Below are 23,717 nucleotides of genomic sequence, written 5' to 3'. Positions count from 1 at the left end.
GTCTTGTTCTCTGTGGGCCTGCCTCACAGATCGGGTTGTGATGTCACCACATGAGGAAGTCCATGTATGGTCCTGCCTTCAGAGCGGTTTAACCAGCACAGAGAGCAGTTGGTATGATATTCACACGGTGAACTTGATCATATCACACATTTTGTAGCCTTTTGAGACCTTCTGTGTTGAATGATGTTACGTTATTAAAGTGTATATTAGAAACGTCTGGGATTGAGAAGGTCTATGAATCTGCCTCTAGGAGAGACCCTGCCTCTTGTCCAAAGTTAACAGAGACAACGGCCCCCTGTGAGCGGAATACACAGCTCATATAAAAGCAGAGAGTAAACCAACGCTGAGTGGAAGTAGAAACAGTATGGAGTTGTGTTTGTGTCCAGGTCTCCAGTCTACTATGGATGAGGAGAGAGAGGAGGGGGGTCCTACCTCTAAGACCACTCTGTCTGGGGAACATGGCCGCCGGAGCAAAGCTAAGAGGTAACAAGAGGATCTCTCTGTCTGTGACTGTTGTCCATCTCAGAGCTCAGTAGTGATACATCATGACTCCATCATTAGTCTGAGTAAAAGCTGTGTGTGTGTGTGTGTGTGTGTGTGTGTGTGTGTGTGTGTGTGTGTGTGTGTGTGTGTGTGTGTGTTGAAGCCAAGAGAAGCAGCAGAGAGCAGACTCCCCTGGACACAGCTGTGTCTCCATGAAGAGTGACCGCTCTATGGGACATCCTGTTACCTTTAAAGATGGAAATCAGTCTATTGAGAAGAGGTGAGGATTTATCAGAGATCATAAAGATACAGCTTCTATCAAACGTCCATAAATCCTGGTTCTTGTTTTTCTAGAAGAGTCCAGCAGGAGAGAGCAGACTCCCCTGGACCCAGCTGTGTCTCCATGAAGAGTGACAGCTCTATGGATATACCATTGGACTTTGAAGATGGACGCCCCTCCAGAGAGGAGAGGTAGGGGGTTCAAACAGACGATGAAAATAGACCAGTTGGTTGTTATCAGACTCTACTGATACTGATGTCTACAAGTCTGGCGAACTATAATTGTGTGTGTTTGTGTGTGTGTGTGTGTGTGTGTCTGTGTGTGTGTGTGTGTTCCCCACAGACACCAGAAGAGGTCAAAGGTTACCAGCCCTCAGTCTCTACAGCGGCATCAAACAGAGCTGATCAAGGTGTGTAAATGTCCACCAAGACGTTTGACTTCAGCTCTCCATGGACATTAGAAAGCATCTCTTGTCCAGCGGGACGTGGATCCAGGACAGATGCTTCTGATGTCTCAGTTAGTTCAGAGTAAAGTTCTCCTTGATGTTTGTTCTGTTCCAGAGGGCTGAGGAGAACGCACACGCTTTTCTAGACAAGGAGCTGAAGAAGCTCTGGAGGGATCTCTTCTCAGATTACCCACAATGCTCAGAGGGTCAGAGAGTGGAGGAGGAGGAGGTGGATGGTAAGATGGAGGAGCAGAGGAGGCGCGCCATAGAGGGAGTGGTGGACATCACAAAGCTCTGCCTGATGGAGATGAACCAGGAGGAACTGGCTGACAGACTGTGTTGCGGTAAGAGGCTCTTATCTTGAAAACAGAGAAGAAATACACATTTTGATGAGCAGTAGGAGATTATATTTGATCTGTTCAGACAAAATGACATAATTTGAGACTCATAAATTGTATACTTCCATGTGGAAGCAATCTTTCCTCTTTGGGGTTAAATGGTTTGATCCAGTATGTAGGGTTGTTGTGGGGTATCAGGTTAAATGGTTTGATCCGGATATGTAGGGTAATGGTGGGGGTCTCAGGTTAAAGAATGTTAAACATCATCATTACCAGCACCAAATCCCCCGACCACATCACCCCCATTCTCGTCCAACTACACTGGCTCAGTGTCCAACACCGGATTGACCTTAAAACCCTTCTGCTCACCGACAAAGCCCTCCACAACGTGGCCCCCACTTATCTCCCCGACCTCCTCCAGGAGGACAGGCCCTGCCGCTCCCTTCGTCATCCTCAGCTGGTCTTCACCGTCCCGACCTCCCGTCTCAGCACCGTGGGTGCTACGGTTCTCAGCACCGTGGGTGCTAGGGCTCTCAGCACCGTGGGTGCTAGGGCTCTGAGCTGAACTGAAAGAGATGCCCTGACAACATTGAAATCCCTCCTCAAAACACATGTGTGGCCTGCTTGCTGTAATGACCCCCTACCGTGGGTTCCCCTCGTATACCCGTTGGGCTACTGTTCTTACCCCCTCCTACCTGGGTCTCCTCACTGCTGTTCTTACCCCCTCCTACCTGGGTCTCCTCACTGTTCTTACCCCCTCCTACCTGGGTCTCCTCACTGTTCTTACCCCCTCCTACCTGGGTCTCCTCACTGTTCTTACCCCCTCCTACCTGGGTCTCCTCACTGTTCTTACCCCCTCCTACCTGGGTCTCCTCACTGTTCTTACCCCTTCCTACCTGGGTCTCCTCACTGTTCTTACCCCCTCCTACTTGGGTCTTTTGTCTTGTTTTGATCATGCTGTTGGCGATGCAGCTCTTGCTGTTTTTGACCCTAGATTGTTTTACGAATTGTAAGGCGACCTTGGGTGTCATGAAAGGCGCCTTGAAATAAAAACTTATTCAATTGTAATTATTATTATTAATAAAATTAAACATAAACTGCAGATCAACAGCAGAATAACTCTTTGGATGAGATGCAACACTATCTTGTTATATCAGCATGTCATTTTACACCAATTCACTATCATTATTATTATCATTAGACCAATCATATTGCTGTGGAAAAAACAAAGTCCTGAACATTTTGAATCTGTAACATGCAGTCTTTGTCACGACCAGCTTCTCCTACCACAAATTATGAAGCCACATTAGCATTAAACATTATACTGCAGACCAAAAGCAGAACAACTCATTGGAAGTGATGAAACCCTGTCTTGTTGTATCAGCAAAGCAAATCCCTTTACACTGATTCACTATCATTATTATTATCATTAGACCTATCATATTGCTGTTGAAATAATAGTCCTTAACATTTTGTATCTTTAACATGCAGTCCTTCACAACCAGCTTTTCAGACCACAAGTAATGAAGCCACTAAATATCATGAAGTTGATAATTTAACAGGAAATATTGACCTGGTTCCGCTGATCACCATCCATTAACTGATGTCATCTGTTGTTTTCTCATTTAGGATCTGATGCTGTCGATTGCCAAAGTAAAATCAAGTCTCATTTGAAGGATAAGTTCAGGTGTGTGTTTGAGGGAATCGCTAAAGCAGGAAAGCGAACAGATCTGAACGACTTCTACACAGAGATCTTCATCACAGAGAGAGGCAGTGGAGAGGTCAACAAGGAACATGAGGTCAGACTGATTGAAACAGCTTCCAGGAAACCATCCAAGGCAGAAACACCAATCAGATGTGAAGACATCTTTAAACCCTTACCTGGACACGATCAACCAATAAGAACAATGATGACAACTGGAGTGGCCGGCATTGGTAAAACCGTCTTAACACACAAGTTCACTCTGGACTGGGCTGAAGGCAAAACCAACCAGGACATACACTTCACATTTCTCCTCAATTTCAGAGAGCTGAATTTACTGAAAGGGAAAGAGTTTAGCTTGGTGGAACTTCTTCATTACCTCTTTATTGAGACCAAAGAAGCAGGAATCTGCAGATTCGACCGGTTCCAAGTTGTCTTCATCTTGGATGGTCTGGATGAGTGTCGACATCCTCTGGACTTCCAGAACAACCCGATATGGAATGATGTCACAAAGTCCACCTCGGTGGACGTGCTGCTGACAAACCTCATCAGGGGCCACCTGCTTCCCTCTGCTCGCATTTGGATAACCACACGCCCTGCGGCAGCCAATCAGATCCCTGCTGAGTGTGTTGACATGGTGACAGAGGTGAGGGGGTTCACCAACCAACAGAAGGAGAGGTACTTCAGGAAGAGATTCAGAGAGGAGACGCTGGCCACCACAATCATCTCCCACGTCAAGAAAACAAGAAGCCTCCACATCATGTGTCACATCCCAGTCTTCTGTTGGATAACTGCTTCAGTTCTGGAGGACATCTTCAAAAAATCCCAGATCGAAGAGATGCCCAAGACCGTGACTCAGATGTACAGCCACTTCCTGAGGGTTCAGTCCATTCAGGGGGACAGGAAGTACCATGGGAGGGCTGAAACAGATCCAGACTGGAGTTCAGAGAGCAGGGAGATCATTGTTTCTCTTGGAAAACTTGCTTTTAACCAGCTGAAAAAAGGGAACCTGATCTTTTACGAGGCAGATATGGCAGAGTGTGACATCGATATCAGAGCAGCCTCAGTGTACTCAGGAGTGTTCACCCAGATCTTTAAAGAGGAGTGTTGGCTGTACCATGACAAGGTGTTCTGCTTTGTCCATCTGAGCATCCAGGAGTTTCTGGCTGCCCTTTATGTCTTTCTGTCGTTCATCGATACTGGTGTCAATCTGCTCTCAGAAGAACCACCAACCTCCAGGAAAGATAAACTCCTCTTCTACCAGAGTGCTGTGGACAACGCCTTAAAGAGTGAGAACGGAAACCTGGACTTGTTCCTTCGCTTCCTCCTGGGCCTCTCTCTGGAGACCAATCAGATTGTCCTACAAGGTCTGCTGGGACAGAAAAAAAGATCACTGACCACTCAGATTAAAACAGATCTGCTGCGACTGAGAGGATCAAAGACCAATAAGGGAACAGTGTCTTACATCAAGGAGAAGATAAAAGGAGACCTATCTCCAGAGAGAAGCATCAATCTGTTCCACTGTCTGAATGAGCTGAACGACTGTTCTCTAGTGAAGGAAATCCAACAGTACCTGACATCAGGAAGTCTCTCCGCAGAATCTCTCTCCCCTGCTCAGTGGTCAGCTTTGGTCTTCGTCTTACTGTCATCAGAAGAGGAGCTGGACGTGTTTGACCTGAAAAAATACTCTGCTTCAGAAGATGGTCTTCTGAGGCTGCTGCCAGTGGTCAAAGCCTCCAAAACATCTCTGTAGGTTCACTAACAACGTGTATTACAAGACACACTACACAATATAAATGAGACTGGAATATAAGGTTAAAATAATATGAAAAAGATTTCTGTAGGTTCATTACAACATGTGTTACTATTCCGCTCATAACAGAATAAACATACAAGTTATAATAATATACAAAACATCTCTGTAGGTGTCCTATTAACGTTTAATGTATTATTGTACACATAAGAGAATATTTTCATAACAATAGAATGTAGAAGGATTATTCATTTATACATCTAATTATTTAGTTTTTTTTGTAAAACTAATATCATTCCTTCATTATTGAATAACTTAAAGATGTATGTTATTTTAATCACAGTTCCTAACCGGTTCTCTTTATTTTGTGTGAAGGCTGAAGGGCTGTGATCTGTCAGAGAGATGCTGTGAAGCTCTGGCCTCAGTTCTCAGCTCCAACTCCTCTAGTCTGAGAGAGCTGGACCTGAGTACGAATCGGCTGAAGGATTCAGGAGTGAAGCTGCTCTCTGCTGGACTGGGGAGTCCACACTGTACACTGAAAACTCTCAGGTCCGTTTTACCCAATGGTCAAATAATAACACCACAGGGTGCAATATCAGAGGACATTAAACAGATTTACATCCATAAAAGTGCACATATAAAGTGAAGCGGCAAGCAACTGACATCCTTAAGCGCAAAAATGCTGTCTTAGTTCTCGTGCTCGCAAAGTGTTTTCCTGATCGCTATGATATTTATTCTCCTCAAAACACAATATACATTATATTGTAATAAAACTTCTAATCATACACAAAACATCGCTTTAGATAAATTAATAATATATATTACAATACATAATACTGCAACAAAAAGTAATATTAATAGACAAGAGCGCTTTACAACACACACACACACACACACACACACACACACACGGTGGCGAAGTCAACCATGCAAGGCGACAGCCAGCTCGTCGGGAGCAGTTAGGGTTAGGTGCCTTGCTCAAGCACACCTCAACACTCAGCTAGGAGGAACCAGAGATTGAACCGGCAACCTTCAGGTTACCAGGCAACCCGCTCTTCCTCCTGAGCTACTGCCTCCCCTTCACAACAAATTTCATATAGTTATACATTTTACAGCCAATATTGAATAAACATAATTTCTTCCTTCTGTAATAAGTTGAAGATGTAAGTTATTTTAATCACAGTTCCTAACCTGTCCTCTTTATTTTGTGTGAAGGCTGAAGGGCTGTGATCTGTCAGAGAGATGCTGTGAAGCTCTGGCCTCAGTTCTCAGCTCCAACTCCTCTAGTCTGAGGGAGCTGGACCTGAGTACCAATGATCTGCAGGATTCAGGAGTGAAGCTGCTCTCTGCTGGACTGGGGAGTCCACACTGTACACTGGAAACTCTCAGGTCAGTTTTACCCAATGGTCAAACAGTTTCACCACATGGTGCAATATCAGAAGACATTTAACAGATTTACATCCATAAAAGTGTGCACGTAAAGTGAAGCAGCACGAAACTGACACCCCCAAGCTCACAAATGCTTTCTAAAGGTACGGCCACACTAAACACTTCATGCTCGTTAAAGGCGTAGAAAATCCACATTTTTGCATTGGGAACCATTGGTTTTTGGGGTGTAGATGCGTTACACGCGCTAAAGTAGTGCTTTAGGCGCGTTAGACGCGTTTTACGCACCTAAATAACGTGCCCAACGCACCTATGCGCGGAGTTCAAAAAATCGAACTTTTTACGCTCCTACGCGTGACGCTTAGCCGCGATAGCCAATCAGCATTGAGCTTGACCCGACGTCACTGGCAGAGAGACGGAGGACAGGCGCTCCGCAGCTGATGCAGCGCCTGTAGTTGGTGTCCTGACAGGACATCCTGGCACCAATCCGGGCTAGCAGGTCATCGAACATGGCCCCAGTCAACCCAAAATACCGCTGGAACCGGCCGTTAGCCAGGCGGAGTTCCTGGAGGAGGTGGTGAAACTCACCCAGCTGTGAGCGCCTACGGAGGATGTCATGCACCCGGGTTTCCCACTCTCCTCGAACTCCCACAAAAAATTCAGCGCAGCGATGGTGGTGATCTCAGCCATGTTTGTGGAGCAAAAGAAAAGTAGCGGGGGAAAATAAGTTTTGGCCGGGCTCATCTAGCTGCGTAGGTGTGTAAGGCGCGTTGAACCATTTTTGCGATACACAATGATGAACCGGCAGGTTAGGCCTAATCATACTCGCGTAACGCGTTCAGTGGGGCCGTACCTTTAGTTCTCGTGCCCGCAAAGTGGTTTCCTGATCGCTATGATGTTTATTCTCCTCACAACACAGTATACATAATGATGGAATAAAACTTCTAATTATATACAAAGCATCGCTTTAGATTAACTGATAACATTTCAATACATAATATACATAATACTACAACAAAAAGTAATATTAATATACAAAACGACTTTTCAAACGCTGCAAAACAACTATACTATTGTTATACATTTTACACCCAATTTGAATAACCACAATTTCTTCATTATGTAATAAGTTGAAGATGTAAGGTATTTTAATCACAGTTCCTAACCTGTTCTCTGTATTTTGTGTGAAGGTTGAAGGGCTGTGATCTGTCAGAGAGATGCTGTGAAGCTCTGGCCTCAGTTCTCAGCTCCAACTCCTCTAGTCTGAGAGAGCTGGACCTGAGTACCAATGATCTGCAGGATTCAGGAGTGAAGCTGCTCTCTGCTGGACTGGGGAGTCCACACTGTACACTGGAAACTCTCAGGTCAGTTTTACCCAATGGTCAAACAGTTACACACAAGGTTCAATATCAGAAAACATTTAACAGATTTACTTCCATTAAAGTACGGCCACACTGAACGCGTTACGCACGTTAGAGGCGTAGAAAAGCAGCATTTTTGCATAGGGAAACTTTGGTTTAGGCGCGTAGATGCGTTACACGCGCTAAAGCAGCACAATAAAACAGACGCGTTTTACACACCTAAATAACGCGCCCAACGCACCTACACGGCCAACGTACCTACGTGCGGAGTTAAAAAAAATTGAACTTTTTACGCTCCTACACGTGACGCTTAGCCGTGATAGCCAATCAACGTTGAGCTTGACCCGACGTCACTGGCGCAGAGATGGAGGACAGGCGCTCCGCAGCTGATATGGAGCGCCTGTAGTTGGTGTCCTGACGGGAGATCCTGGCACCAACCCGGGCTAGCAGGTCATCGAACATGGCCCCAGTCAACCCAAAATACCGCTGGAACCGGCCGTCATCCAGGCGGAGTTCCTGGAGGAGGTGGTGAAACTCACCCAGCTGTGAGCGCCTACGGAGGATGTCATGCACCCAAACACGACGGCGTTTGGGTTTCCTACTCTCCTCGAACTCCCACAACAAATACAGCGCAGCGATGGAGGTGATCTCTGCCATGTTTGTGGAGCAAAAGAAAAGTATCCGGGGAAAATAAGTTTTGGGCGGGCTCATCTAGCATCGTAGGTGCGTTAGGCGTGTTGAACCATTTTTGTGAAACACAATGATGAAGCGGCAGGTTAGGCCTAATCCTACGCGCGTAACGCGTTCAGTGTGGCCGTACCTTTAGTTTGCGTGCTAGCAAAGTGTTTTCCTGATTGCTTTGATGTTTATTCTCCTGACAACACACTATACATAACGATGGAATGAAACTTCTAATTATATACAAAACATCGCTTTAGATTAACTGATAACATATCAATACATAATATACATAATACTGCAACAAAAAGTAATATTAATACACAAAACGACTTTTCAAACGCTGCCAAACAACTATCTTATTGTTATACATTTTAAACCCAATTTGAATAACCACAATTTCTTCATTATGTAATAAGTACAAGATGTAAGTTATTTTAATCACAGTTCCTAACCTGTCCTCTTTATTTTGTGTGAAGGCTGAAGGGCTGTGATCTGTCAGAGAGATGCTGTGAAGCTCTGGCCTCAGTTCTCAGCTCCAACTCCTCTAGTCTGAGAGAGCTGGACCTGAGTACCAATGATCTGCAGGATTCAGGAGTGAAGCTGCTCTCTGCTGGACTGGGGAGTCCACACTGTACACTGGAAACTCTCAGGTCAGTTTTACCCAATGGTCAAACAGTTACACCACAAGGTTCAATATCAGAAGGCATTCAACAAATTTACATCCATAAAAGTGTGCACGTAAAGTGAAGCAGCACGCAACTGACACCCCCAAGCGCATAAATAATGTCTAAGTTCTCGTGCTCCCAAAGTGTTTTCCAGATTGCTATGATGTTTATTCTCCTCACAACACAATATACATAATATTGGAATAAAACTTCTAATTACATACAAAATATTGCTTTAGATTAACTGATAACATGTATTACAATACAATGCATAATATACATAATACTGCAACAAAAAGTTATATCAATATACAAAACGACTTTTCAAACACTGCAAAACAACTATCTTATTGTTTTACATTTTATACCCAATTTGAATAACCACAATTTCTTCATTATGTAATAAGTTGAAGATGTAAGTTATTTTAATCACAGTTCCTAACCTGTTCTCTTTATTTTGTGTGAAGGCTGAAGGGCTGTGATCTGTCAGAGAGATGCTGTGAAGCTCTGGCCTCAGTTCTCAGCTCCAACTCCTCTAGTCTGAGAGAGCTGGACCTGAGTAGCAATGATCTGAAGGATTCAGGAGTGAAGCTGCTCTCTGCTGGACTGGGGAGTCCACATTGTACACTGGAAACTCTCAGGTCAGCTTTACCCAATGGTCAAACAGTTACACACCAAGGTTCAATATCAGAAGACATTGAACAGATTTACATCCATAAAGGTGCGCACATAAAGTAAAGCAGCACGCAACTGACAACCCCAAGCGCCCAAATGCTGTCTAAAGGTATGGCCACACTGAACGCATTGCGCGCGTTAGAGGCGTAGAAAATCCACATTTTTGCATAGGGAACCATTGGTTTGGGCGCGTAGGTGCGTTACACGCGCTAAAGCAGCGCGATAGTCGCGTTTTACGTACCTAAATAACACGCCCAACGCACCTACGCGCGGAGTTCAAAAAATTTATTTTTTTACGCTCCTACGCGTGACGCTTAGCCGCGATAGCCAATCAGTGTTGACCGTGACCCGACGTCACTGGCAGAGAGACGGAGGACAGGCGCTCCGCAGCTGATATGGAGCGCCTGTAGTTGGTGTCCTGACAGGACATCCTGGCACCAACCCGGGCTAGCAGGTCATCGAACATGGCCCCAGTCAACCCAAAATACCGCTGGAACCGGCCGTCATCCAGGCGGAGTTCCTGGAGGAGGTGGTGAAACTCACCCAGCTGTGAGGGCCTACGGAGGATGTCATGCACCCAAACACGACGGCGTTTGGGTTTCCTACTCTCCTCGAACTCCCACAACAAATACAGCACAACGATGGTGGTGATCTCAGCCATGTTTGTGGAGCAAAAGAAAAGTAGCGGGGGAAAATAAGTTTTGGCCGGGCTCATATAGCTTCTTAGGCACGTAAGGCGCGGTGAACCACTTTTGTGACAAACAATGATTAAGCGGCAGGTTAGGCCTAATCTTACACACGTAATGCGTTCAGTGTGGCCGTACCTTTAGTTCTCGTGCTCGCAAAGTGTTTTCCTGAAAGCTCTGATGTTTATTCTCCTCAAAACGCAATATACATAATATCGGAATAAAACTTCTAATTATATACAAAACATTGCTTTAGATTAACTGATAACAATACAATACATAATATGCATAATACTGCAACAAAAAGTGATGTTAATATACAAAATAACTTTTCAAACGCTGCAAAACAACTATCTCATTGTTATACATTTTACACCCAATTTGAATAACCACAATTTCTTCTTTATGTAAGAAGTTGAAGATGTAAGTTATTTTAGTCACAGTTGCTAACCTGTTCTCTTTATTTTGTGTGAAGGCTGAAGGGCTGTGATCTGTCAGAGAGATGCTGTGAAGCTCTGGCCTCAGTTCTCAGCTCCAACTCCTCTAGTCTGAGAGAGCTGGACCTGAGTACCAATGATCTGCAGGATTCAGGAGTGAAGCTGCTCTCTGCTGGACTGGGGAGTCCACACTGTACACTGGAAACTCTCAGGTCAGTTTTACCCAATGGTCAAACAGTTACACCACAAGGTTCAATATCAGAAGACATTTAACACCCCCAAGTGCACAAATGCTGTCTTAGTGCTCGTGCTCGCAAAGTGTTTTCCTGATCGCTATGATATTTATTCTCCTCAAAACACAATATACATAATATTGGAATAAAACTTATAATTATATACAAAACATCGCTTTAGATGAACTAATATCATGTATTACAATACATAATATACATAATACTGCAACAAAAAGTAATATTAATATACAAAACGATTTTCAAACACTGCAAAACAAATTTAAATGGACTGCATTTATATAGCGCTTTTCTAACCATTGGCCACCCAAAGCGCTTTTCAATATTGCCACACACACACACACACACACACACACACACACACACACACACACACACACACACACACACGGCGGAGTCAACCATGCAAGGCGACAGCCAGCTCGTCGGGAGCAGTTAGGGTTAGGTGCCTTGCTCAAGCACACCTCAACACTCAGCTAGGAGGAACCGGGGATTTTATCCAGCAACCTTCAGGTTACCAGGCAACCCGCTCTTCCTCCTGAGCTACTGTCGCCCCTTCACAAAAACTTTCATATAGTTATACATTTTAGACCCAATATTGAATAACCACAATTTCTTCATTATGTAATAAGTTGGAGATATATGTTACTTTAATCACAGTTCCTAACCTGTCCTCTTTATTTTGTGTGAAGGCTGAAGGGCTGTCATCTGTCAGAGAGATGCTGTGAAGCTCTGGCCTCAGTTCTGACCTCCAACTCCTCTAGTCTGAGAGAGCTGGACCTGAGTACCAATGATCTGCAGGATTCAGGAGTGAAGCTGCTCTCTGCTGGACTGGGGAGTCCACACTGTACACTGGAAACTCTCAGGTCAGTTTTACCCAATGGTCAAACAGCTACACCATAAGGTTCAATATTAGAAGACATTTAACAGATTTACATCCATAAAAGTGTGCACGTAAAGTGAAGCAGCACACAACTGACATCCCCAAGTGAACAAATAATGTCTTAGTTCTCGTGCTCGCAAAGTGTTTTCCTGATCGCTATGATGTTTATTCTCCTCACAAACAATTTATATAATATTGGAATAAAACTTCTAATTACATACAAAGTATCGCTTTAGATTAACTGATAACATGTATTACAATACAATGCATAATATACATAATATTGCAACTAAAAGTAATATTAATATACAAAACAACTTTTCAAACACTGCAAAACAACTATCTTATTGTTATACATTTTACACCCAATTTGAATAACCTCAATTTCTTCATTATGTAATAAGTTGAAGCTGTATTTTATTTTAATCACAGTTCCTAACATGTTCTCTTTATTTTGTGTGAAGGCTGAAGGGCTGTGATCTGTCAGAGAGATGCTGTGAAGCTCTGGCCTCAGTTCTCAGCTCCAACTCCTCTAGTCTGAGAGAGCTGGACCTGAGTACCAATGATCTGCAGGATTCAGGAGTGAAGCTGCTCTCTGCTGGACTGGGGAGTCCACACTGTACACTGGAAACTCTCAGGTCAGTTTTCAGCCTCTTCATACTGGGTCTTGGGGTTGTTTAATATGTTGGGATGGTCCACGACTAGTTGGACCGTTATCGAAAAAGAACTTACAAAACGGTATGCATGTTATATGTTATGTAACTCTGGCCAGCTGATGTGAGGGTTAGGGTGTGATAGAAAATAACAAGAGTTCTGTCACTTCAACTAACTAAGACTAACTCACAAACAAAGCTGTTTCCCATATGAGATGTCCGCCCACGGCCGGTCAGTCGTAAATTCCTTTAAGCATGTGGTCAACAACTAATCTCAAACACCACGTTGAGGTCAGCACGCCTTGACCCCAGACTCTCTGGCGCTGTGTTAAGGCTTGGAGGTGTTTTAGATGCTTTCTACTATTAGATATATAGGCCTAATAATAATCATTGTTTGCCATAAAAATGTAATCGTTAATTTCTTCCATAAGGGGTTGACCTGTTAACTACTATTATGTTATGTTTGTTATATGTTATGTAACTCTGGTCAGCTGACGTGAGCTGAGGAGTTGTCATAAGCGTAGACATGGGGATGAGGCTTTAGCCGTGCTGTGATCTCAATATAATGTACACCTCACCACAGAAAATCACTGGCCGTTGTAAAGTGAATCATATCGAACATTAAAGATAGACTTTATTAACTTCACATTAGTTTGGTGTGGTGCTGCTCATGTCCGATGCATTTCTGTTGCTCTTTTGCCTGCTGACAAAACTCTCCCTGGTTCTACACAATGTTAGAACCTGTGAAGAAACGGTCTCAGCGTACCAAACACAGCAGACTTCTCCTGACTCTAACCAAACAATATCTCATTGAGTTGTAGCTATTGAGAAAGCAGCATTTGTTTATGATCCTGTTTCACATCCAAGTGAAGGAAGTTCTGATGTCTGTGATGATGCCATCTCCCCACTTCCTCTTCCTGTTCTCCTTGTCCTCCAAATGGAATGAATACACTTTATAAATGTGGTTATTTTAGTATGCTAACTGCTCTCAACCAGAATAAATATAATAAAGTGTGTGTGTGTGTGTGTGTGTGTGTGTGTGTGTGTGTGTGTGTGTAGCTTGTCTTTCTGCCTAATCACACAGGAAGGCTGTGCTTCTCTGGCCTCAGCTCTGAGCTCCAACCCCTCCCATCTGAGAGAGCTGGACCTGAGCTACAATCACCCAGGAGACTCTGGAGCTGCGCTGCTCTCTGCTGGACTGGAGGATCCACGCTGGAGACTGGACACTCTCAGGTATGGAGAGGACAGCTCACCACTCAGGGACAAAGTCTCCTATGAGGATTCAAGCCGCTGCTAGATGAAGTGGTTTGAAGGGGCAGCTGTCACTCATGTTGTATAGAACGTGATGAGACGGCAGATGATGAAGGTGAATGTTTCAACATGCTGCTCTCACTTTGTTTCCCCCCCAGTGTGGAGCACGGTGGAGTGTGGAGGCTGAAACCAGTTCCACAGAGATGTAAGTGTCGCTTTAGTTTATGCATATACAATTATATATACAAACATACATACATACAGACATACAGACAGACAGACAGACAGACAGACAGACAGACAGACAGACAGACAGACAGACAGACAGACAGACAGACAGACAGACAGACAGACAGACAGACAGACAGACAGACAGACAGACAGACAGACACACACACACACACACACACACACACATACACACATACACACATACATACATACATACATACATACATACATACCTACCTACATACATACTGCTGTGTTCTTTTTGGTAATAGTTTGCAGAGTAAGGATCGCTTGTAACTCATTTTATTTGGTAAAGGTTTGGACTAGTCTCTATGAAGCAAAAGGAGGGGAATTGTATAGGCACGCGTGGAGATGCACTTAGTAGGGCATCTGAAGGATGCGTTACCTGGAGCGTTCTGCCCCCTGGGCTATGTGTTGGGACTTTAATACTGGGCAGGCGTGGACTCAGTTATGTGCTCTGATTGGCTAAGCATGGTGCTGAACTCCCGCCTCCTGGATACTCGTATGTGTTCTCTATGCTGATCTCTTGCGGCTATGTGCGGGAGTTACTCTTGTTTTTGTGGCCTTGAGCGTCTGGGTCTCTCCAACATCTTGACCGCTCGTATCTTTAGAATTGACACATGATGAATGGCTTCCTGTATGAGCTGGACGCCTCCCTAGGCTCAGGATCCCTCCCTAAGATGAGAGAGAAGCCTCTTTAATTGGCAAGGGCATATGTGGCCTGTTAGAATGTGTGAATTATGTCACAATACGTACATAGTATACATACATGCATAGTATACATACAAGTTTTGACAGTTAATTTCCAGCCTGTCTGTGTATGTATGATGATATACATACGAATCCTAGCCAAGTGCCCCCAGTGATGTGTATATGTATGTGTAGGTGAGCAGGTGTATGTCTGAGTACATGTCTATAATAAATGAACCAGTTCTATGGTTCATCAGTCCATCTCCAGCCTGTATGTGAGCTCAGCTCCTTCAGTCTGTTCTTTACACAGGTGTCCCTTTGGAGGTTGAGGGCCATGTATGTGTATTGGGAAACCCAAAAGTGGAATATCTTGGAAGATATTACAAATGTCATTTAGATATTTCATGGGTATAATAAGCTTATCATACCGAACATTTTGATATATGATATGTTAATGTGAGGTAAATACTGAGGGAGTAAATGCACTTTATACGTTTGTCCTCGTTTCAATGTTTTGATTGGGACAGCCACTCACCGAGAACAGTACTAGTGATGATGATGATGATGATGGTGATGAGGATAAAGAATGGTTCAGCTGCTCATCATGTCTGGTTCTCCCTCAGATGCCTGTGAACTCACACTGGACCCCAACACGGCCCACAGACAACTCTCTCTGTCTGAGGACAACAGGAAGGTGACGCGGGTTAGAGAGGACCAGTCGTATCCTGACCACCCAAAAAGATTTGACTCTCGGCCCCAGGTGTTGGGTAGAGAGGCTCTGACTGGCCGCTGTTACTGGGAGGTAGAGAGGAAAAGAGATGTTGTTATAGGAGTGACATACAGAGGAATCACAAGGAGAGGAGCGGGTCCTGACAGCGGGCTTGGAGAGAACAACAAGTCCTGGAGTCTTTATTGTGATGATGATGGTTACTCTGCCTGGTACAACGGTAGAGGAACAGACCTCCGTCTCCCCCCCGCTGGCTCCACCAGAGTAGGAGTGTATCTGGACCGGCCTGCTGGCTCTCTGTCCTTCTACAGAGTGTCCCCAGGTGGAGGAGGGTCCTCAGACACACTGACACACCTCCACACCTTCTGGTCCTCCTTCACCCAGGAGGACCTCCTCCTTGGGGTTGGAGTACGGGGGGGCAGCGTCTCTGTGATCCCTCAGCGGTAGGGGGGGTCCTCAGTGGGGTCCTTGGGGTGGAGGACCTCTCCTCCCTGGGGGGGTCCTCAGCGACTCTGTGTCGGTTGTAGAAAAAAGAAAAACGTGTGTGTGTATGTATGTAAATACACACACACACACACACTCAAAAACACACATACACACACAGACACACACACACAAAAACACGTACACAAAAACACACACACACAAACACACATGCACAAAAACACACAGAGGACTGATGACTCAGTGTCTCTGTGGCAATCAGTCAGTATAGTATGATAAACCATGAAAAGACTTTTAAGATCTCCCATAGTTAGAGAAGCACATTTATTATTTGAAATGTATATAAAATACCTATTGATGGTAAATCTTTGTATATTTTCAGACGTCACCAGTTTTGGTCTTAAGGGCTCTGATATCATCATTTTTGTCATAATCCTGTTTTACAACTTGATTTAAACTAGATTTCATATTTTATTAATAATAACCAAGAGGTCTGTGGGATAATGTTGCATGTTGTAAATTATTTTAAACCGAATCTTGATTTTTTTGTGTTCTGATGGGAACCAAACGGCCGCAGAACATGTTCAGTTATTAAAGATATGTGCACACCTGTTGATGATTTGTAAAGTCTGCTGCTTCTATTGTTTTAGTCCTCGTATTTATTGTGTACATGTAAGGGACTATTTTTCTGTTGTATTTGTTAATGAAGCATAATTGCAATAAACAACTCAGTGGATCCCACTGAATGTTCTCCTGTGTTCAGCCGATGATTTCTCGTTTTAATAGTAAATAATTCTTCTGTAAGTGCCTTAATAATAATAATAATAATAATAATATATTAATCAGATCTTATAAATAAACCAAAAAATGTTTTTCCTCCCTGGGTTTTTGTTGGGGGGGGGGGGGGCCTCAGTGTCTCTTGTGTCGGTTGTCGAAAAAAACCACAGACAGACGGCCGGACGCACTGTCTGTCTCTCTTTCTCCCCTCCCGTCTCCCTCTCCCCCCCCCCCCCCCCCCCCCGTCTCTCCCCCCCGCCGTCTCCTGTGTGCGTGTGTGTTCGGTGTGTGTGTGTGTGTGTGTGTTCGGTGTGTGTGTGTGGTGGAGGTGTTTGAATGGTTGAAGAGCCTTTGGTGCTCAACACACACCACAACAAGCAGCGTAAAGAGAAAGAGACCCAACACCAACCCAACCCCACTAAATGAACACATAATGAAAGGTTCCTTCAAGGTACGTTTGTACAACCTAATTCATCCTTTCACCACAGTGACTGAATTAGACTTCCCAGAACTGTGTGTGTGTGTGCGTTTGTGTGTGTGTTTGTGTGGGTGTTAAATACCAAAAATGAACAATGCTAATTTGTTAAATAATGAACCGTCTTCCAAGGCGCGGGCTTCAAGCAGTAGGAACAGAGTGAAGCGTTTGAGTGTGCAGCCGTCAGAGCGGCCATGTTGAGTCAAACAGCACAATGTTAGACACTGGGGAGGCCATGACGGTGGTTACATCTTGACATGCTAAGACTGTGTGTGTGTACGTGCGTGTTATTGTGTGTGTGTGTTTATGTAAGTGTGTGTGTGTGTGTGTGTGTGTGTTTGTGTGTGTGTTTGTGTCTATGTGAGTTTGTGTGTGTGTGTGTCTAGCCTCGTAGATGGGTGGGGGGAGTCTCACTCTTCTCAGCGGGGGGGTGGAGGACCTCCAACCATATATATATAACATATTGAGAAGTTCAAGGGGATGATTGAAGACACACTGAACATAGTAGTATAAGAGAGAGAGAGAGAGAGAGAGAGAGAGAGAGAGGGGGGGGGAGACAGAGAGAGAGAGAGAGGGGGGGAGAGAGAGAGAGAGGAGGGGGGGAGAGAGAGAGAGGGGGGGGAGAGAGAGGGAGAGAGAGGGAGAGAGAGAGTGGGGCCCTCACCGCCAGGAGGAGGAGGAGGAGGAAGAGGAGGAGGAGGAGGAGGAGAAGGAGGAGGAGGAGGAGGAGGAGGAGGAGGAAGAGGAAGGGGAGAAGGAGGAGGAGGAGGAGGAGGAGGAGGTGCCTCGCTGCCAGGGCCGGTGAGGGCCCCAGGGGGAACCCAGAGGGAGCAGGGCCCCAGGGCCGGTGAGGTTGTTGTGGGGGCCCTGGCGGGCGGACTCCAACAGGTTGTCCCTATGGTTGATGCACAGAGAGAGCACCACAATCTTGGTGTGGATCTTGGATTTTTATCTAAGACCTGTGTGATGTGTTGGTATTTGGCGCCGAGATAACTATCAATTTTGACATCTATGTGTGTGTGGGGAGGGATCCGACTCAAGTTTGAGTCACCGATGATCACTACGGGCTGGATGGATCAAATAGTCCAATCCCTAACTTCACGGCCCGTAGGATCGTGCCTGGTCATTTTGAATATCGTCTTATTTGGTCGAGGCTTCGGGTCGGTGGTTACACTCGGCCGTCGGCGCTCGGGAGTGACGGTGAGGGGACTTAACGTGGCCGAATTAATTAATTACAGGAGGGGGAGGAACAGAGTGAGTGGGGGGTGGACTGAGATCTAATTCTATTGAGGGGGAGACCAGGGAACTATGTGGCTGAGCCGATGTGTGTTAATGTGTGTGTGGAGGTGTATATCTTAATTAATATATTGTGGCTGAGCCGATGTGTGTTAATGTGTGTGTGGAGGTGTATATCTTAATTAATATATTGTGGCTGAGCCGATGTGTGTTAATGTGTGTGTGGAGGTGTATATCTTAATTAATATATTGTGGCTGAGCCGATGTGTGTTAATGTGTGTGTGTGGAGGTGTATATATTAATTAATATATTGTGGCTGAGCCGATGTGTGTTAATGTGTGTGTGGAGGTGTATATATTAATTAATATATTAAGGTGGGGGTTAAAGTGAGGTGGGGGGCCGTGTTGAGGACCTGGGCCCCGTGGGGACCGTTCTGCCGGCCGGGAGGTCTAAGGTGGGGGCTAAGGGAAGTACCGGGGGGGGGGCGTTATTAGAAGGAGGGGGGTTAAAGTGAGGTGGGGGGCTGTTGTAGAACAAGCAGGTTCTGCTTCAGCCAGTCGTCCGTGTTCTGCTCCACCCTGTGGAAGGTATGGGGGGGGGGGCAGGTTTAATGGACTCTGCTCATGTGTTCCCCTGTCTCCCCCTCCCTGATGGGGGGGTGCTGGTGGTGATGGGGGGATGACTGCTTGGTGGTGAACTGCTCGTATCGTTTTAAAGTATGTCTTGGTGATGTGGGTGAGTGGAGGTAGGGGGTGTGTGTTGGGGGCTTGTTGTCTGTGTGTGTGTGTGTGTGTGTGTGCGTGTGCGTGTGCGTGTGTGTGTGTGTGTGTGTGTGTGTGTGTGTGTGTGTGTGTCTCCACTAGAGTTCGACAGGGGCGCAAATCTAGATCCCTGGTGGAACATGGGGACCAAACAAGAATAGAAAGTCAGGCAAGAGCGAAATAAAAATGGATAAAAACAATCCGATGAATCAAAGCAGAAGAGAAGAGTGGATCTGGTGATAAAAACAGGTTAAACCAGGGGAGTTAGAAGTGGGCTCCCCCCCAGCAATGGGGGGTGGTGAGTGGAGGGTCCTTAGTATGGATTGGTGAGTCTCTGCCTCCGTTTGTGTCCCCCAGGTGGTGATAGTCCGGGGGCCCTTTTCCGGAGGCCTGCTGGAGCTCAGTGGGGGCCCGTGATTGGCTTCTCCAACCAACAGGGAAGAGTTTTTCTGTGGTCCTGCTGTGTTCTGGAGGTCTCCTGGGAGCTGGTTCACATGCCCTACTTAAAACACCCCAGTTAAGAGCTTACGAAAGAATACTAAAAGGAATAAAAAGATAAAAACATTAAACAACTTGGCCCGGCGAAGGTATTTGTTGGGTGGTCACTTAGCTCGACTAGCTTCTTAAGAAAGCAACAAAAGGAATAAAACCCCCAATAGGGTAAAAGGATTGCCCTTGGAAAAAGGGAGGTTCCTGACTTTTCAACAACTTCTTCAGATGCTAGGTAAGGTAACACTCACAGGTGAGGGTTAGGGTTAGGGTCAGGGTCAGGGTGAGGGTGAGGGTTAGGGTTAGGGTTAGGGTTAGGGTCAGGGTGGGGTTAGGGTTAGGGTCAGGGTGGGGTTAGGGTTAGGCTTAGGTTAGGGATAGAGGATCAGTCCCTTGACGTCATCTGGTGGTGCAAGGGAAGTTAGGCACAGGCACAAGCAACTAAAGATGTACCTGTAACTTTTGCAACCTTACAACAAAAAAAACTATAATCAAAAGAAATATTTTATGCGAAATTGAATGAAATGAAGATGATAATGGGAAAAAAAGAATCTCCGGGTGGAAGGGAGAGGTGAGGGTTAGGGTTAGGAGAGGGGGAGCTAGAGGTTAGGGTTAGGGTTAGGGTTACGTTAGGGTTAGGGTTAGGGTTAGGGTTACGTTAGGGTTAGGGTTAGGGTTACGTTAGGGTTAGGGTTAGGGTTAGGGTTAGGGTTACGTTAGGGTTAGGGTTAGGGTTAGGGTTACATTAGGGTTAGGGTTACGTTAGGGTTAGGGTTAGGGTTAGGGTTAGGGTTACGTTAGGGTTAGGGTTAGGGTTAGGGTTAGGGTTACGTTAGGGTTAGGGTTAGGGTTAGGGTTAGGGTTACGTTAGGGTTAGGGTTAGGGTTAGGGTTACGTTAGGGTTAGGGTTAGGGTTAGGGTTACGTTAGGGTTAGGGTTATGGTTAGGGTTAAGGTTAGGTTAGGGTTAGGGTTATGGTTAGCAGAGGGGGAGCTGGAGGTTATGGTCTAGTGGCTTTGGACTGGGGTCCCAACTATAATCCATCTGCCTCAGCCAGTCGCCCAGCATGGCCCCCGCCGTCCCCCGCCATCCCCGGAGCCCGATGGACGCTGTCCTGGGTCGTCTGGAATTGAAGGAGAGACCGTTGTTTGAGGTAACTGCATCGGGGGTCCACCTCCTCTATGCTGTCTCTCACAAAGTTGTTGAAGGCCTCAGTGCACTGGAGTTGGTGAACGGATAGCTTGATGGAAACAGTGAGGAGAGGAATGACGAAACGGGCCTGAGCCGAGGAGGTCTGCGGCTTTCAACTTCAGCCGCCATATTGACCTTGACCCTCACCTTCATGAGAGGGAGAGAGAGAGAGAGAGAGAGAGAGAGAGAGAGAGAGAGAGAGTGAGTATATATGGACGACCTTTGAACTCTGACTGAACTTTAGCTCCTGCTGGGATTAACCTCTGACTTTCAACCTCTGGGCCTGGATTCATCAGGCACTAACCTTTGACCTATTGATCAAGTTTCATCAATGATTGACCTTTGACCTCTAGGACCTCTGACCTTTGACCTTCTGACCCGCAGGGATTAACCTCTGACTACCAGGGTCTAGATTCGTAAGGGATTGACCTTTGACCTCTGAGCCCCAGGGTGTCTAGAGATTAACCTTTGACCTCCGGGACCTCTTGGACTAGATTCATCAGGGACTAACCTTTGCCCTCTGACCCCCAGGGTCTGCAGGGACTTACATTTGACCTCCTGAACCCCAGGGCCTGGATTCATCAGGGAATAACCTTTGACCTCTAGAACCTCTGTCCCCTAGATTCCTAAGGGTTTAACCTTTGACCCCTGACCCCTCAGGCTCTGCAGGGACTGACCTTTGACCCCTCTTTCTCTCTCTCTCTCTCTCTCTCTCTCTCTCTCTCTCTCCCCTCCCTCCCCCCTGTAGGACACCCAGTGGTCCGGCCGCTGTATTCGTCGGGGGTGGTTCCTCCCTTACTCCCCCGGGTCGAGGGAGGGAGGGAGGGGCCTGGAGGGACCACTACGTCTGCTGCGTCTCCACCCTGGACTGGAGCCCCACCCTGGGGGGCCGGGCCCGGCCGACACCCCCCCCCCACCCAGAAGGAGGAGGAGAGGAGGAGGAGAGAGGTCACCAGGGAGAGGCTGCAGCAGGAGAAGGGTGAGTTAGGAAGGAGAAAGGGGGAGATAGAAGGGGAGAGAGAGAAAGGTAGACAACATTTAAATTAGGGAGGAGGAGGAGGAGGAAGATGAGGAGGAGAGAGGTCACCAGGGAACTTTATAACAGAACTTTATAGCCGTGATGTAATTTTAGTTCCACTGTTTTAACCTCCAACATCATTACTGGGACCTGGTGGTTTATAGCTTTATATGGACTCCCTCCAACCTTTGCTCTGTCTTATCTTAGCACTTCACCAGTTTAGGTTGTTCGGGTGGAGGCCCCGCCCTGACGGAGCGTTGGGACTATCATGAAGGCTTTACACGTAGTTAGCTGCCCTTGAAGTCTCTATCCTCATTTGTCTTCCACACTGAGGAACCCAGCAGCTCAATCTTTACTCTGAACCTTTGGAACCTCTTAATGTTCTGACTCGGTTCTGAACACTTGGGTTTTGGTGAATCTCTTCCTTCAACGGATCTTACTATCCCTGCTTTTTTGCTTTTACATTTTCAATACTACATGGGGCAGCAAACGTTTTTCTCACGGAGAAACTAAGGTACAGGTTGCTGAATTTCATATTTTCTTTAGATTATTGGTCACAAACCGTATTGAACAGAATAAAATCTTTTCCAGGAAATGTGTCTGAAAGAGTACATTCACAACTCCCTGGTAATAAATATTTTAGATTTTACCTACTCCGTCTGGCTCTATGCTGATTCCCTTTCCCCGTTAGAGCTGGGCCGTAACAGTAACCGTATTCTGAGAGAAGGTCCTTGCCATTAACATAATGGGCATGGCAGCGGAAAAACGGTTGGCCTATATGCTATATAGGCTATATATAGGGTTAGCTACTATGGCTATGCTACTATGCTACTACGACACCTTGATAAAACAAGAGTGAAGAATTTGATGAATGTCTAGCCATAGGCTACAGTGCCACCCCCTGGTAGATATAGGGACCTGCCTCTGTAGTCATAGCTCTAAATCTCTGTTATCGATTAGTCAGACCTGCTTAGGTGGCTAGGCTAACTAGCGTCACCGGAGCAAGTCCGGCTGTTTTCAAAAGCATCTGTCATTTCAAAAGCAACAACAAACAGATCGCACATATCCTAAAAACAGAACGGACCAGAGAAACGTACAAATCCCTTTATTTACGGCGTTATGTTGTGATATAGTGTCAATAAAGACCAAATATATATAGCTTTACATTTACGGCAATACTTGTCGTGATATTATGATTGCGATATTATAGGGAGGAGGCAGGGCGTGCTGGTGTCATATACCATTGTTGGGAACGGCAGGTACTGTTCCTGAGCGGCATATGCCATGGTATGTCAGTGGTCGCGGTGGCACATTCCACAGGCCAATAAACGATCTCGGCGTCTCTCTATTATTGTGTACTTTGTAAACAGAAATGTAGTAGAATATTACGACAGTCTCACCTGTAGGCGAGTGCGTTTTGCTGAGGGGGGTGCATTAGAAGCCCCGGCCAGCTTGTCATCTGGGAACGGGCCCACAGCGAAGACGGACGGAACGGCTGTTGGTTTGAGGGCGTGCCTCATCATGCTGAAAAGATTTATATCATTATCCTCCAGTTTGAAACGGAGACTGCACATCGTTTTTCCTTTTATAATTTCCATCCTTCTCAACAAGGATAATTTCCGTCTTCTCCAATTGTGGGGTTGTTCGTCGCCCGCAGGGCTAGTGTGCAACACTGATTGTCCTTCACTGGCAAAACGTGAAAACGTACTTTCTGTCCCATCCTCGAC

At 45.8% G+C, this 23,717-nt stretch overlaps 2 protein-coding genes across 22 annotated transcripts in view; both read left to right on the top strand.

Moving 5' to 3' along the window:
- Positions 1–23,717, top strand: part of LOC307085298 (uncharacterized protein) — a 196,059-nt gene that overhangs the window by 68,312 nt on the left and 104,030 nt on the right. For 16 of the 21 annotated variants that reach the window (XM_079750041.1, XM_079750029.1, XM_079750026.1 and 13 more), the window contains 14 exons: positions 647–763; positions 838–954; positions 1,106–1,172; positions 1,324–1,552; positions 3,176–4,997; positions 5,377–5,550; positions 6,217–6,390; positions 7,578–7,751; positions 8,906–9,079; positions 9,562–9,735; positions 10,931–11,104; positions 11,836–12,009; positions 12,491–12,664; positions 13,739–13,912. In XM_079750041.1, the coding sequence (XP_079606167.1) occupies positions 647–763; positions 838–954; positions 1,106–1,172; positions 1,324–1,552; positions 3,176–4,997; positions 5,377–5,550; positions 6,217–6,390; positions 7,578–7,751; positions 8,906–9,079; positions 9,562–9,735; positions 10,931–11,104; positions 11,836–12,009; positions 12,491–12,664; positions 13,739–13,912 (3,918 nt within the window). Of the gene's footprint in view, positions 1–29; positions 484–646; positions 764–837; positions 955–1,105; positions 1,173–1,323; positions 1,553–3,175; positions 4,998–5,376; positions 5,551–6,216; positions 6,391–7,577; positions 7,752–8,905; positions 9,080–9,561; positions 9,736–10,930; positions 11,105–11,835; positions 12,010–12,490; positions 12,665–13,738; positions 13,913–23,717 lie in introns of all 21 variants that reach the window. The other 5 variants (XM_079750032.1, XM_079750033.1, XM_079750034.1 and 2 more) reach the window with 4 other exon arrangements.
- Positions 14,156–16,801, top strand: LOC307085310 (neoverrucotoxin subunit beta-like). Its single transcript, XM_079750065.1, has one exon. The coding sequence runs from the start codon at positions 15,459–15,461 to the stop codon at positions 16,044–16,046; it is 588 nt and encodes a 195-aa protein (XP_079606191.1). The 5' UTR covers positions 14,156–15,458; the 3' UTR covers positions 16,047–16,801.

This window comes from Pollachius pollachius, assembly GCF_949987615.1.
Source record: "Pollachius pollachius genome assembly, chromosome: 13".
NCBI lineage: Eukaryota > Metazoa > Chordata > Actinopteri > Gadiformes > Gadidae > Pollachius > Pollachius pollachius.
This window is presented reverse-complemented; position numbering and strand designations above follow the sequence as displayed.

What these genes read in the sequence shown, in the direction of transcription:
- LOC307085310 (XM_079750065.1), top strand. Translation starts at nt 15,459, where the DNA reads ATGGTTCAGCTGCTCATCATGTCTGGTTCTCCCTCAGATGCCTGTGAA.